The following is a 15,149-nucleotide window of genomic DNA, read 5'->3' on the forward strand; positions in this document are numbered from 1 at the left end:
ATGCCAAGAAATTTGCACTACGATTATTTGCCTAAGAATATGTACGGGAAGGTAAAGTTCCTATCAGCACCATGTGCATATCCACTACCCAGTTTTCTCCTGTGTTGACGTCATGGATCCTTTCTTGTGGAGAACCTTTAAGCCTTTTCTGAAAAGAGACAAGTCTTTAAAGAAATACATAAACATGTGCTTCATTTTTAATCTACCACCAACACTGAGTTAAGACATCAGAATGTTTGTGTTGGATTTCTTAAAATGCGATTTTCTTGTTTTCTTTGTTTCTTTTGCTTGTGGAGGCTCTAGATTTCCATAATGATCCACTTAAGCATATTCTATCACATTTTCAAGCCCAATCATGTTATCCCAAATCTAGCACGACCTGAAAACTAATCAGCATATATCTCTTTCAAGAATAGTAAAGAGGAGATGGGGAAAGACTTTGTATTCATTTTTCCTCAGAAAGGATTCTGCCATAGCAATAAATAATGTTGTTTTTATTTGTTCATTTACAATGATTCTGTGCCTGTTAGAGAGTTTTGTAGAGAAGTTTTATTTCCTTGCAGCTAGTTTACTGCTTGCCTTAAGTTGCGTGTGACTCTCCATTCTCTGCAGCTATTAGCTTAGTCAGTGTATTCTAGGCTTATTTAAGTTTCAGGATTCATATCGTGTGACTTTTCCTCCCAGCATCCCATTAACTGTTTCAAAGCAGTGTGCCATTAAAGTGTTGTGGCCGTGTTTCTTGCTTTGTTATTCTTCCCAGTGGATCTCAAACTATTGATTCTGTTGCAGTTGAGTGGGAGATTTGTGACATTAGCCTATAGTTTGATGTTGTTGGCTCTTTGGAAGTATCTTCCTCTTTGTGTCTTTAGTGTACATATCTGACATTTTGGTGTGTTACTTTAAAATTTTTTAAGGATTATATCTTAGAAAAGTGAACAAGGATATTTCTGTACATCCTTGATTTAGGTTGTAATTAGCTCTTCACAATTAATTTGTTGGTTGGTGCACTGTTCCCAGTAGGCACAGTGATATACTTGAAGTATTGAATTCTCTTAGTGTTTTCTAAATAATTATAATGGAATGTCCATTAGGACCTCATTGCATTTTTGAAACTCTCCCTGCATGAACAAGAGATAACATTTACTGCTAGCATTTTAACAGCCATGGTAGGTAATGCCACAGGTTGGATGGGAAAGAGGAGCAGGTGCTAATATATTAAGGATGTAGGAAGTAAAATAATTTCCATGCTATCTGTAACTGTTCAAGCTGTTAAAATTTTAGAGTTGTAAAATATAATTACTTAATAGTTTACTCTTTGCAATTCTATACCATATTACATTTCCATCCCATAGTTAAATATACTAATATTGATATTTAAAAGATATTTTTTCTCATTACAGAAGTAATAACTTTATTATGGAAAACAGAGAAAAATCCAGATAAGAAATATATCCCACTGTGCATATCATTATCACTGTAAACATTTTAACATACTTTACACTTTTCCCATCTCTGTGTACCAGGTACTCAAGCTTCTTTTTTCCTCCTCTACCTCCTTCCCCATGATTCCTTGTCCAGTCCAAGAATTTACTGTATATGCCATTTGATGACTTTTCCCCAATTCATATTTTGAGTTCAAAAAATTAATTCTTCTACTACAATATCACTTGTTAATTTTTATTAATGTTCAATCATGTAACTGGGCCAAAATTTTTATAATAAATTTTCTATTGTTAGGATATATCTTATTTCCCTAAACTTCTGTTGTTCCCACTTTGTTGTTGGTTTATATAAGCCGATTGCATTTTCTTAGATATAAATTCTCCTCTACTTTTCTTAATATTTGCTATAATTAAATGCCTGAAAGTAAAATTGGCCACATGATAAAATTAGCAATAGCATTTGTATACACATTTATCTATTTATAGTTATTTCATGAATTTTAGTATGCATAATTTATATTTACTTTTTAAGTTTCATATAGTTAAATTTATTCTTTTTGATATATAGCTTTGAGTTTCAACAAATGCATACAATTGTGTAACCACCACCATAATCAGAAAAAAAAATCATATTCTTACCTCAAAATATTCTTTTCTTTTGTCCCTTGACTGTAAAGTGTGTTTATTATTAATTCTGAAAACATAAATAAGCGAAATTAAGAAAGTGGAAGCTATCCTCAGTCGACCTCTGTACTGTGACTTCTTTGAACATGTCATAGAAAATCATTCTGATCTTTCTCCCCTTCCTCCTTTCCTATTTAAAAAGAGGTCATACTGACCTTTCTGTTCATAATCTTCTTCTTTTTTCCATTTTTATTTAGTATATTTTGAGCATAGGTACTTCTTAACCATTGGATTGGTTTGGGGTTTTGTTTCTTTGTAGTTCTCAACAAGCCTGTAATGAACATCTTTGCATATTACCATAATTATTTAAGAAAAGTGCTAGAAGTAGAGTTTTTAGATGTCAGTATGTATGTACATATTTAAGACCTTCTACTTTATTAAAGTTTGTCAAATTGTTCTATAAAACAGTTATGCCAGTTTACATTCTGACCAGCTATATACAGGAGACAGTGTTTTCCTGACTCTTGCCAATATTGACTATCACTTTATATTTTGTCAATTTGATAGAAGAACAAGGTAACATTATTTTGATTTGCATTCTTTGATTTCCTGTGTTGTTAGTTTGTTTTTATGTTTATATTTGTAATTTGTTTCTTTTTTTTTTTTTTTTTTTTTTTGGCTGAGGATAGTTTGGGGAGGGATAAAGGCTTTTTAAGTGCTTTATATATTAATAACTTTAATTGTTGTAGTACATGCTGAAATTTCTTTTCCTTTTTTTGTCCTTTGCTTATTTGATTTTATGATTTTTTAAAAAAAAATTTTTGTGAAGATTTTATGAGTCCTTTCTTACCAATTTCCTTTATTTATACTTTGGGCATGTATATTGAATTTAGAGAAATCTTTTCTCTTTATTTAATCTTTTAAATTTTTTTCTCTCTTAGCTTTGTCAGAAATTCCTTCTGTATATATGTATTCTTTTGTGTTCCTAACAGACTAGTAAAGTTTCTAGCATTGCACCAAGAAGTCATAGATTATGTACTTATTTGAATGTATTTTTATCTAACCCTAATGTTGTATTTATATTTATTCATATGCTTTCAATTAGCATGAACTTTTCATTGAAATCTTGTATTTGCACTGTAAAAGCACAGTGACATTTAAATATGTCTCAAGTTATGCACTTCCTCTTATTATTTCCCCATCGCCTTTTTTAGTTTGTGTTAGATTTTATTCATCAAATTCTGTGACATTAGAAAAAAATTATACTTAAATTGTTAAAGAACTGTGTGTTTGTTTTTTAACATGCTGCAGGATATTGAAGACAAAGTAAGTAACAAAATACCCTATGAATCTGCAAGTGAAATCACCTAAACTAAGGCAGGTAGTTGAGGGGACAGGTATTCACATGGACTGAGCCAGGTGACACTGATTACTTTATCAAAGAATTGGCATGTGCACAAGGATGGGAATGCCCAAACACTTACATTTATTTCTTACAAGTTCTAGTTAGACATGTGGTTAGCAGTCACTGAACAAAAAATGTGATAGTCCTAACTCAGGTGAGATGAGGACATTTAAGAAGTGCTTTTTTAAAAAACTAATTTTGAAAAAAAAAAATCTATAAGTTGCTGTCTTTACTGATTTTTCAAAGAATAAAATATATTTTATTGCTTATTTTTTAGTTTTGTAAAATAAGATCTTATAAATTAGAAGTAACATTACTAAATGTTTTAAAATTACTTATTAATTTCAGCTATTATTATTATTCTTTTTAATTATTGAAATAGTTAAAATAGTTTTGTTTTCTCAGGCCCCTAGGTTGCTAATTCATAAACAAGGAAATAGAATAATACATGTATTTATAGGCAGGTTTCGTTGCGTAATCTCAAAGTTCTCAAACGTAAGATTTTTAGACAAAATGTTATGCAGACATTTGTTGTTGTTCAAGGTTAGTAACCATGTATCCAGAATAAAAATTAAAGTTTTATTGTGCAAAATACTAATCCTTTAAATTACTCTTCGAAAGAGAAGTGTGCTGTATCCTGACATTTTCAAATATATTTAGACAAAGTAGGACACAGCTGTTACAGTAGAAAAGATAATAATACAATACAGACTCATTCTTTACGTTTAAATGCAGCAATCATCGTCATATTAATATATTTCTATGGAAGAGACCTAATAGATTGCAAAAATTGTCAGCCTTGTATACTTATTTCTAATGCAATTTATACTTGACTTTTGCTTTGCTGTTGCTGCTTTTTCTTGATATAGTATATTCTCTATTTCTTTTTTTAGGTTAAGCAGCTGGAAGAGAAAGACCGAATCATAAAGAAGCAGGATGCATTCTACAAAGAGCAGCTGGCTAGACTGGAGGAGAGGGTATGGCTATTTCTTGTTGATTCTCTTCTCTCTCTGCATCTGCAGCTTTCCTGTATGTTTATTTAAAAATCAATAAATTATAACTTTAACTGCTTTTACTCATTAAAAAAATAGTGGCCAGGAAATGAAGAAGCCAAGCAGGTGAGCCATTCCCTGTGGGAATGTCATTTCTTTGGTCATTTTTGTATGGTTGTATTATGGGTTCATACAAGAACTGTCCCAAATATTTGCCCTAATTGTATCTACATTGCCTCCACGTCAATCAGAGAGTGAGACTCTTAACTCCTGTAAACACTGAGTAAACGTAAGTGTATTCTTAGAAGTGGTACTGATTTTAAAGGGTTCTTGTCATTGTGAAACTCAGTTTCACTGCGTTTGTGATTAAGAAGTGAATGTCTCCTTCAAGAGTGGTGGTAGGGGCCAAATAGTAGGACTTAAGGAAAAGAGTTATGAAAAGAGAAGACATTCGGTCTAGTTGGCATGGATCTGGAGTTGGGAGACAATGAAGGGAATTAGAACTGAAGAGAAAGAAGCGATATGTTTAAGAATGAAGTTTGTGTTCCTCCTCAATACTCTGTTCCTTGAAGTAGACCAGTTGTCTATGTAATTTCATACATAGACCATAAGTTTATAGAGTGAGCTCTCTCTCTTTTTTTTGATTGACTTCCAAAATTTGATTTGTTAAGAATATGATATTTGATAAGGAAGAAGAAAAAAGTAGGAAATAAATTCCCAGATCCCACTCAGTACAGTTATGTTTATATTAAATGTGTTTTAGCATCTCCATATGTCGCTGGTCTACATGCTTCTCAAATGGAGACACCATTTTCTCATTTGTTCTGCAGGTATCTACTTAAGCACCTAATATATGTCAGGCCCTGGTCTAGTGCCAAAGATGTCCTAGTGAAGAAAATAAACTAACCATCTGCTCTCACAGAACTTAAACTCAATTAAAAATCATTATACTTGTTGAATGGCAGGATGGATATTATGAGGAACAATAAATTAGCATGAAAAGGTCATCCCAGGGCCAACATGTAGGCGTGGAGTTGGGTAAAGAGAAGGGCCTACCTAAAAAGATGACATTTGGGAAGAGACCTGTCCCACTAGGGAAGCAGGCCAATGTCAAAGCCCTGACAACAAGGGAATGCTTGGCACGTTTGGGAAGGCCAGGGGAGTTGTGAGAGAAAGAGCAATTTGCCTGCTGTCTTGAGCAAGAATTTTGAAGCAGAGGAGACTTGGTAAAAGAATGAATTCCTAAAGTGGCATGTGCCAGCTGTGTGACTTACAACATCTTACTTAACTTCTGTCTCCTCACTGTAGAAGGAAGATACATTCGTACCTACCTCACTAACTTGTTAAAATGAGCTAATACTCATCATGCATCTGTAATGGCATCCAGTCCATGCTAACCACCAAATCCCTGGTGACTGTTATTTTATTTGCATTCTTCAAAACACAATGCCCAACGCAGAACTAGTAAATATTATCTGAACAAATGAATGCAAGTAAAAGTTTCTGAAATGATAATTTTCTTTGCTATCAAACTTTGCTGTGTTAGGTGCCTTATGAATTTGTCTTTGATCTCTGTGGAGTACAAGAAAAGGCATTGCAAAATATTTCTGTTTTTCATAGATCCACCAATTTGAGATAGGTAAGTGATTTTATAAAGGACTGAGAGGACTTGCTTGAGGCAGATTAAGGCTAGTTACTCAACAAGTAAAGTATTGTGTTTGGCCTCAAGTAGACAAAGGGTAGAAGATCACATGGACATGGTGTAAGGTCCTCTAATTGTAATTAGTGTTTTCTTACAGAATCAAGGTCCTTTTGACCATCAGGCTGGAATGTAATTGCTAAGGGCTTTAAAATGAAATCTGAGAAGCACCACTGAGGTGGAAAAATTGCTCTAGTATTGGTAAATACTTAACTCCATATTTAATAATGTAGTAGGAAGAACGTTAGACTAAGAGTCAGTAGGCAAGTTTCGTCACTTCACCTCTTGTGGTCTGCACTTCTTCATCTGCAGGTTGGGGATATTGCTCTGTACCTTGCTCACCTTTGTGGGCTATGTGGGAAGGGGAGCTACAAAGTGACCTAGGTGAAGATGTCTTGAAAACTGGAAGAGTTTAACAAATGTGAGCTATTGCCAGTGACAGAATATTACTTACTTTCATTATGTACAAGATCCTAATAATCATAAAATTATTTTAGTGTTATCCAAATTTCTCAGGGCTTCTGTGTACATCTAAAAATCCTGTTTTTGTTCATAATTGACATTTCTGGAGTAACTAAGTTGAATTTTGTGAAGTTGGAATTCATCTAAGATAGTCAGGCCTGTAGTGATGAGGCATTTTCTAGACTTAATGCAAGACTGTAAAGAAATGTTACATTGTTCTGGTAGTGTAGGGTCAATATCTAACCATTTCTATTAGGACTTCCATATATACTTTGTGTGTTAAAAGATGCAAAAGTGCTAAATCCAGTAGTGTACACTGTGAAAAAAAAGGATAGATGATAATATTAACTTGCAGAGTCATCTAACTTACTCTGAAATCCAGGTTGCTGTAGTTTAAAAGTGAACATAAGCGCATATCTTTCTTTTAACCAAATGAAATGACAAAAACTTCAAGTTGATACTCATTTATGTATGATTAGTGGAGAAAGGGGGGACATCAACAAGCCTTTGACAGAATCATACCAAGGACGAACCCCAACATGAACTTCCCATCTTCCCATCAACTAGATTGACAAACACAGTAATCGAATCCATTTACAGTTCTTGGTAACTTATCATCTTATTACTTCATCTGTTTTCACTGGCATGATGCCGATTTCTTTTGATATGAACCAGAGTCAACTATGCATTTGAAGCACATTCAGTTCTATACTACATCTTGGTTCACTTCTTGGATCTGTTTCAATAAACTCTTCATCAATTAGTAATTCCCATGTGACATGCAACTTTCTCCTCCCAGGTATTTGCATTGGCTAGTCCACCAGGAGTCTGAAATAAGTTTCCCTTTATTAAACTTGTGATTGTAATAAATATCTTTGAACAAATATTCAAAAGCAGAAACTCTTTGCTGGAAAAAAGGTGAAAGGCATTTGAAAATCCTCATTTCCCAAATGTTGCTACCTTATCAAACAACATTGGTATAGACGTGAAAGTAAACTTTGTTTAAAAGAAGTAGAGATGTAAACAGGTATGTAGCCAAAGGGGACTTGGACAGTATTTATTCTTGCTTGTCCATGTAAGAGACTAGAAGATTATTAATTCCTGATTGGTGATTTGCCTAGCAGAAGCCCAGAACAGTCTTCAAAAAGAAAACTAAAATGTTTTTAAGGAGGCTTCCTCAACCCCCTTAGGGAATTCTTTTTTGGTTTTCCAACTTAATAAAGATATAATTGACAAATCCATAATGCCTTATACCTCTCTTTACAATACCACATTATATTTATAATAATGTGATTAGTTACGTGTATTTATCTTATATACTCCTGCAGGGCAAGCTCATTTCATTTTGATATCTTCTACAGTTCACACATAGTAGGAGTACAGTGAAGGAATCTGAGATTTACTAAACTTAACTGTCAGTTATTTCTAAATAATGAGTGTAGACTTTTAAAATATTCATCAAATATTTAGCATTTTCTTCCTTAATTGTTTAATAATTTAAATCTATCTTATGTGAAAGTCAAGTTTAACTTTTGAGTGTTTGAGTATCATAGATAACATAATTATTATTATGATAGATAATGTTGACATCTATAGAGCACTTATGTTGTGTTAGATTCTTTGCATGGATAATCTCAGTTTATCCTCACAAAACTCCATGAGTGGCCCAGTCCTATTCTTTAGGCAAAGAATGCTAAGCCTTAAGGTAATTTGCCTAAGAATATATAGCCCAAATATGATAAAATGTGAGCCAGCTTCAAGACCTGAGCTTTTAGCCATCACTAATGCTATCTTTTAAACATGTATCAGTTCTGTACTTAAGAACTTAAGTACAATCCTGCAGAGTAATGTACGTTTTTTGGGTGGTGAGTTTGCTCCTCCAGCTTCTTGGTAAGTGTTATATTAATGAGCTTTCGACCTGACAGAGGTGACTCTCCAGGTCTTAAAGTTTAGTTCAGAAGACTGATGGGCCCAGATAGAAACACGGAGTGCAAAAGGACTGAATGAGGCTCTGCGTGTGGGCTTGGGTCAGAGGGTGATTGAGATGAGAACCTGGCACAGTTTCCTTCTAGCTTCTAATACAACTTTTTAAGCCCTGATCTTACACTTTGATTATTGCTACCTCATAGTCTAAAAGTTGTTACACATCAAAAATACATAATTTCTCCCCAGGATTTGGTAGTTCCCGGAAAACTTTGACCAAAAGGGAATAGATAAGGTCTTATCGCCTAGCATCTATAGCATGGTATGCCTAAGAGTTATTTTAATATCTTGTGCTTCTTTCACTTCAAAGTAAGAAATGTGTAGCCATTTGAGCAGTTTAAAATTTTGGGGGATGTTCATTCATTCTCTCATGCTTTCACAGTGTTACTATAGAATAGTCATCTGATTTCATCTTCTAGGGAAAAAAAACCACTTTGTTTTAGTTTTGCTAAATTGTTTCTCTGGTTATTTCATTAGAGTCTGGATTATTTTGCTTGTTCTTCAGGAAAATGTGTATTTTCCAATAGTCCATTGTTGCTGAGGGAGGGAAGCCAGAGGAAGACTCTCAGCTGGAGAACAGGACCATCGCATTCATAGGCACCCAGTGCTCTTCCGGGATGAAGGCCTCTGTCTCCCCGAGACATCATGAAGACTTGACTTTGAGAGTTGGTGTGTCTTGCATGTGTAACTTCTCAGTTATAAACCTGAATTAATTTTCTCTACTGGATCCGCTTTGCTCTTGGCCTTCCTAAGGATGGTGGGCTTTGGCCCAGCATGAAGGGGAATATGAAATCCTTGGTGGCTTGAGTTCCCTGAGGGAGATCAGAGAGCTTAATGAAGTAGTTATAAAATTCAGATCAGCTGGTCGTGTGGGGTGTGTGCTATTCTCAGGGTTCAGACTCCTGGACTTCAGCAGACAACTGCATACCCACTGCAGTCAACCCTTCAGAACTGAGGGAGAAGGAGTCGCACTGGGCAAAGAGAATAATGGAAAGAGGCTGGTGAAAAATAAGTGGCCATTAAGGTGGAAAGTACGTCACTAGTTTGTCACCTGTGGAGAGAGTTGCTGATTAGATTCTAAGGTCATGCTTACATCAAATGAGCGATTTTTAAAGTCTCCCACTTTTCGTGGGTGATATATCTTCTATTGCATCATAAAGTGTTGGGCTCATCTGTATGATTAATTGGCTTTTTGATTGCTTGACTTCTTTGTCAATTAATACCTTTGTTTCTGTGTTCCTCTGGGGAAAGCTTGGGGGAGGGAATGGATAATGCCAACATTGATAATAAAGAGAAATGACAACAGAACAGGTTATTGTCAGCCCAATATACTTCTTATAGGGAGAAATTATGATGCAGTTTTACTACCAGATGAAGTCAACCTTAAAATAGTTCCATATGTAGCTGGGTTAACACAGGGTAGAATCAGATCACTGACATCAAAATACTTAAAATACAGTCTATATGGGGGAGGGGTGGGAAGGTAAATTAACAAAAATAGTTTTACAGGATTAAAACATAAAACATTTGATATTTCCCCCCTAAAGTGCTTTCTAAATAGCTGTCAGTGATTTCAGGTCATGGAGTAACTCATTTTGACCATGCAATGTGAGATAACAAATTTAACCCAAAAGTTAGAAGCCTAATTATCTAGTAGATATGCCTGCCAGGTTATACTAGATTGTACTAGTCAACGTAGAGAGATCTATTATTCTCTTACACTTGGAAATTTTGTACTGGCTTCCTCATTCATGTTAAACCAGGGCAGATTCCCCTGGTTTCTCTAGTTACTGAGAGTTGCAGAAATAGATGAAGTTCTCTGGTCCATGGATTTGAACACGGAAGGCAGTAGAAGCCAAAGTCACTTTTAATTGTAATGTCATTACAAGCAACAGAAATTTCAGCAAAGCTGCTTGGAACATGTACATTGAGTTACTCTCAATTTTTTATTGTTAACAAGTAATGTTAACCAGAAATGCATTTAGTTATTAATTCTTGGGCAGAAAAATTAATAAAGCCTAGGATCACCATCTTTTGTTAATATAATTGACACTGCTATATAACTGTTTTGCCTCCTACCTGCTTACTTAAAGGAGGTTTCTTATTGTAGATATTTTCAAAAGTAGCAAGAAGATGGGCTCCCCCTGCCCCATCTCATTCTCTGGGAGAAAAGAAAAAATCAATACAGTTTAGTATGGATATGGGGGTCTTATCCTTAATTCATTATTCAACAAATCCTCCAAGCACATTGGCTTTTCTGTTAACCTCTGAAATTTCAAATGGGAAATGTGGTTTGAGTAACCTTGAATTGCTTTTTTAATCTGGCTTTAGGGATATGAAACTTACATTTTTTTCAGGGGTGAGCTTTAAAAGTACATGCCGTTAAAATGATCCCCTTAACTGGAGCCAGTTTTCTATGTCTAACTATAGAGGAAAGATTTGCAAATCATGGGATCAGCACTTAATTTGGGGCTCTATTTACCATGTCGGCTGTCAAGAAGTATTAACCTTAAGGTAAGAAGAGAACATGGAGCACAAAGCTCTGAGCTGATGGCGCACAGTACACCAGGTATTAAATAGCATTATCCATCCTGCTTGCTACAGTAAATAGGATTTCACTATTATGATGTGTCAGGGCTTTCAGTGAAATCAAATTTACAAGACACTAAACTGCCATCCTCTCTGCTGAGCAGCTTTATTCTGGGATCTTGCTTTCATATTAATCCTGTTGGTAGGAAATACTTGTACCAATTGTGCATGGAAATTATAATTTAATGATCTCTTCCTTTCCTCTATTCAGAGATTAGAATGGACCACTGTGCTTTGCAGTGATAGCCCCGGGGCTCTGAAAAAGATAATATAGAGTTCAGCTTTAAAGCCCAGTATTGTCTCTTTGTGAGTGCTTATAATGATCATAAGTGTGAAGATGCCAACAATGTGGGTTACCTACTTTCTCAACTCCCCATATCTCCTTTACCTTTTGAAAGACTATACAGTAAGCTAATCTGATTCTGTTTACCATGATTTTTTTAAAAAAAATCATATGGCACTTGAATGTGCAAAGACAAAGTAAGAAATAAGCATTATGAAATTCAGGGAAGATTAATTCCAGTTTTTAAAGATTCTGTATGCATTGGGAAGTCTTAGCAAGCAATTTTATTTGAAAAACAATTAATGCCTCCTTTCCTTTCTTCAGAATCTCTCTCTTTTTTTTTTTTTTGCTATTGACAAGAACACTAAAGGCAGGAAGCCATTTTGTATTTCCTTTGTATGAGATTGAAAATGGGCTAAATCTTTTGAATTTTCTTTACATCCAATTTCAAATTAGTGATTGTTTTGCCTCTTGATAGCTTATTTATTTATAAATTTTAAATGTACTCCATTTAGGGAGACCAGCCAATGCTTATTTCCCTGTTTTACTGACTGAAAAGTTAAAATACATGAGTATTAAAATTTTGAAGGAAATTGCAGTTTGTGGTAGAAAATGTTCTTCAATTCCATTATTATATTCAGACCATGAGACAGCTGTGCCTCTTTTGGGGTTATATTTCATCACATTAGCTTCAGTAAGAAAGATACATTTGGTCATTAAAGCATTTACAAATAATATTAGTTCATAGCAACAATCAATAAGGAATGCCCACCTCTGAACTTGGCATATAAAATATATTTGCACAGTAAGCTACAGCATCTAATAAGGGGAACCCTAATCCAATTTGACCTCTAAAACTAAGATCGGATTTTGACCTTGGTCATTCTTATAAGAAATTCGGGGGCTACAGAGAATCCATGTCATTCCCTATCCATTCAAAACCATCTTTACTAATCTCCTACAGTGAGCCAGGCACCATACATAGATACAGTGACAGATACAAATGGACGAACACCCATGTACATCTGGTACAGAGCTTTTTATTGATACAGTGAATCTGTGTAGGTTATGTCAGACTATTACTTCCAAAGCAAAAGTGTTTCATGAAGAGTATTTGTAGGGGGACTGTGGTTATGGCTCAGTGGCAGAGCATTTGCCTAGCTTGTGCGTGGCAATGGGTTTGATTCTCAGCACTGCATGTAAGTAAATAAAGGTCCATTGCCAACTTGAAAAAATATGTGTGTGTGTGTGTGTGTGTGTGTGTGTGTGTGTGTGTGTGTGTGTGTGTTTGTATGTGTATATATTTATATATATAAAGAGTATCCATCCCTTAAGGCCAAATGATCATGCATGAGATTTAGAGGGGAATATATTGGTTTGGAAAGATTCACCAAGTTAAATGCTCAGACGAAGACCTGGTGCCTGATGAACTGGGGTGTCTCAAATAGCTTTCTTTAAAAATAAATATTAAATATGTGGATTCCATGAAAACAGGACTATTTTCCCTTTGATCACTGTGATAATGCCTGGCACATACTAGACACTGGACAAATAATTTTGAGGAATGTTAGCTTTAACTTATACTGAACAGATTTCTTTACTACAGGCATTCTCAGAGTTTATATATATATATTCAGAATTTCCAAGTTGAAGAGCCTGCATTCTGTTTCAATACTTCAATACCGTACTCAAACCATAGCATCTTTTTTTTTTTTTTTTTTTAATTCATCAGTTTATCTCATTGTCATCTGAGATTTGTGTGCCCTGTACAGGACCTACACCCACAGTCTTTGAGTCCTTGATTTGCATCCTAGGATGTAAAGGTAGAGAAGCTATAGAATTCCATTGATAGAATTCCTCTCTGAGGGCTTCCAGGACCTGCAGGCATGCTGGGATTGCCTCCCTTTGCACTGTGTTCCAGAGGAGTGGAAGGTGAAGAAGAGGGTTGGCTAAGGATTCTGAGGCTCCCCTGGGCTGGGCTGTGTTCCCTCTCACTCTGAATTTTCTTCATAATCCTTGGTGCCTCTAAGTCTTCAAGAGAACTATATCCCATAGTAAGTTTCTTTTTTATTTTTTAAAATTTATTCTCTTTAGTTATGTTCAATACTAGGATACACCCTGACATTATCACAGGTAGGAACTCATTCACCTCCAATTCAATCCCCAGCACTTCCCCTCCCCTTGCCCACCTTCCCCTCCGTCCTTTCTACCAATCTCTTTTTAGCCCATTGACAGTTCTTATTTTTTATTTATATGCACATTCCTGATTTAAGCTTGCATTTTTTTCAGCCTCCCCAGAATCAGAATCAGTGGGTAGTGGACTTCCATCCAGACCTTCCCATCAGGATTCAGAAAGTTTCTCCTCTCCTATTTGAACTTAAACTTCCCTAGTCTGTGCATAAAAATTAACATAGTAATTAATAAGTCTCAGTAAATATACCACTCAGTCAGCTACCCTTAAATTACTCCTGCTTTTAACCTTTTTTTGAGGTCAGATTCTTTTCCAAATACTCCTTTAGGGTCCCTCACTAGGAAATCACTCAGTTTTCTTTATTCCTGTATGTTCCTCTGTCCTGTGTTGGCTATCTCCTATTAAGGGATGTTGAGCATCTACTCTATGCCCAGGTATTGAGCACAGTATATAACCAGCAATAGGTGGAGTTTAAATCAGGAAGCTTACCTCTAGTATCTCAGCACTCCTTGTTTCATACCTCTTATTAGTATTAGAATTTCTAGAACTTTCTCATAACCTTGACTAAATGGACTATATGTGACATGAGACAGGGAACTATTATGGTTTGGAGATAGGAATGTCCCCTGAAAAGCTCTTGTTGGGTAAGGCAGCAAGGTTCAGAGCCAAAAGATTGGATTAGGAGAGTTGTGAGCTCATTAAGAGATTGATCTATTTGATGGATTAATAAAATGAATGGACTGTTGGGTGGTAATTGTGGGCAGGTGGGCATGGCAGGAGTGGTTAGGGCACTGGGGGTTGCCCTTGGGAACTGTATCTTGTCCCAGATTCCTCTGTCCTCTTCCTGGCTGTCATAAACCCTGCAGCTTTCCTCTGCGCCCTTCTGCCATGAAGTTTCTGCTTTGGAGCCAGCTGGCCATAGATTGAATCTGAAATCCTTAGACAAAATCAGCTTTTCATCCTCTAAGCTGTTATTGTCAGGTATTTTGGTCACAGTGCCGAAAAGCTAACACACACAGTAGTGAAAGTAGAAGTAAGAGTAGGAGAGTACAAGGCTGAGAGGAAAAGGTCCTTCAGTTCTCTAGTTGGTGTTGAGAAGATGATCTGTTTACACCGTCTTTAAGATGAAATTGTAACTGGAAATACAATGAGTGCTTCTGGAGTTCAAGAGAAATAATAGAGAGGAAATTGTGAATTGTCTGTTCTTTCATGGTGTACTTTCTGTAAACTGTAGAAATTTGGCAGACATCCCTAGACTGTTTGTTAAAATTCAATGGTATGTAATTAAAGATAGAGACTGCCATTTCACTGTCAAGAACATTAAAAAATTATATTATGTGTCATTTGGGTTTGACCCTGAATGCCTTTCCCAAAAGAATAATGCCAGGGAGACAAAAGGGTAAGTATTTTAGTCTAAATAGAGGCTCAAGTTTATATAAACTAACTAAATTTATAGAAATATCAGTTATACTGTAGCAA

At 35.4% G+C, this 15,149-nt stretch overlaps 1 protein-coding gene across 1 annotated transcript in view; it reads left to right on the forward strand.

The window, feature by feature from the left end:
• CHCHD3 (coiled-coil-helix-coiled-coil-helix domain containing 3) overlaps positions 1-15,149 on the forward strand; it is a 258,741-nt gene that overhangs the window by 164,723 nt on the left and 78,869 nt on the right. Inside the window, exon 5 of the mRNA XM_079150209.1 lies at positions 4,365-4,448. Within this exon, the coding sequence (XP_079006335.1) occupies positions 4,365-4,448 (84 nt within the window). The remainder of the gene's footprint in view (positions 1-4,364; positions 4,449-15,149) is intronic.

Source organism: Sciurus vulgaris, assembly GCF_902686455.1.
Source record: "Sciurus vulgaris genome assembly, chromosome: 8".
NCBI lineage: Eukaryota > Metazoa > Chordata > Mammalia > Rodentia > Sciuridae > Sciurus > Sciurus vulgaris.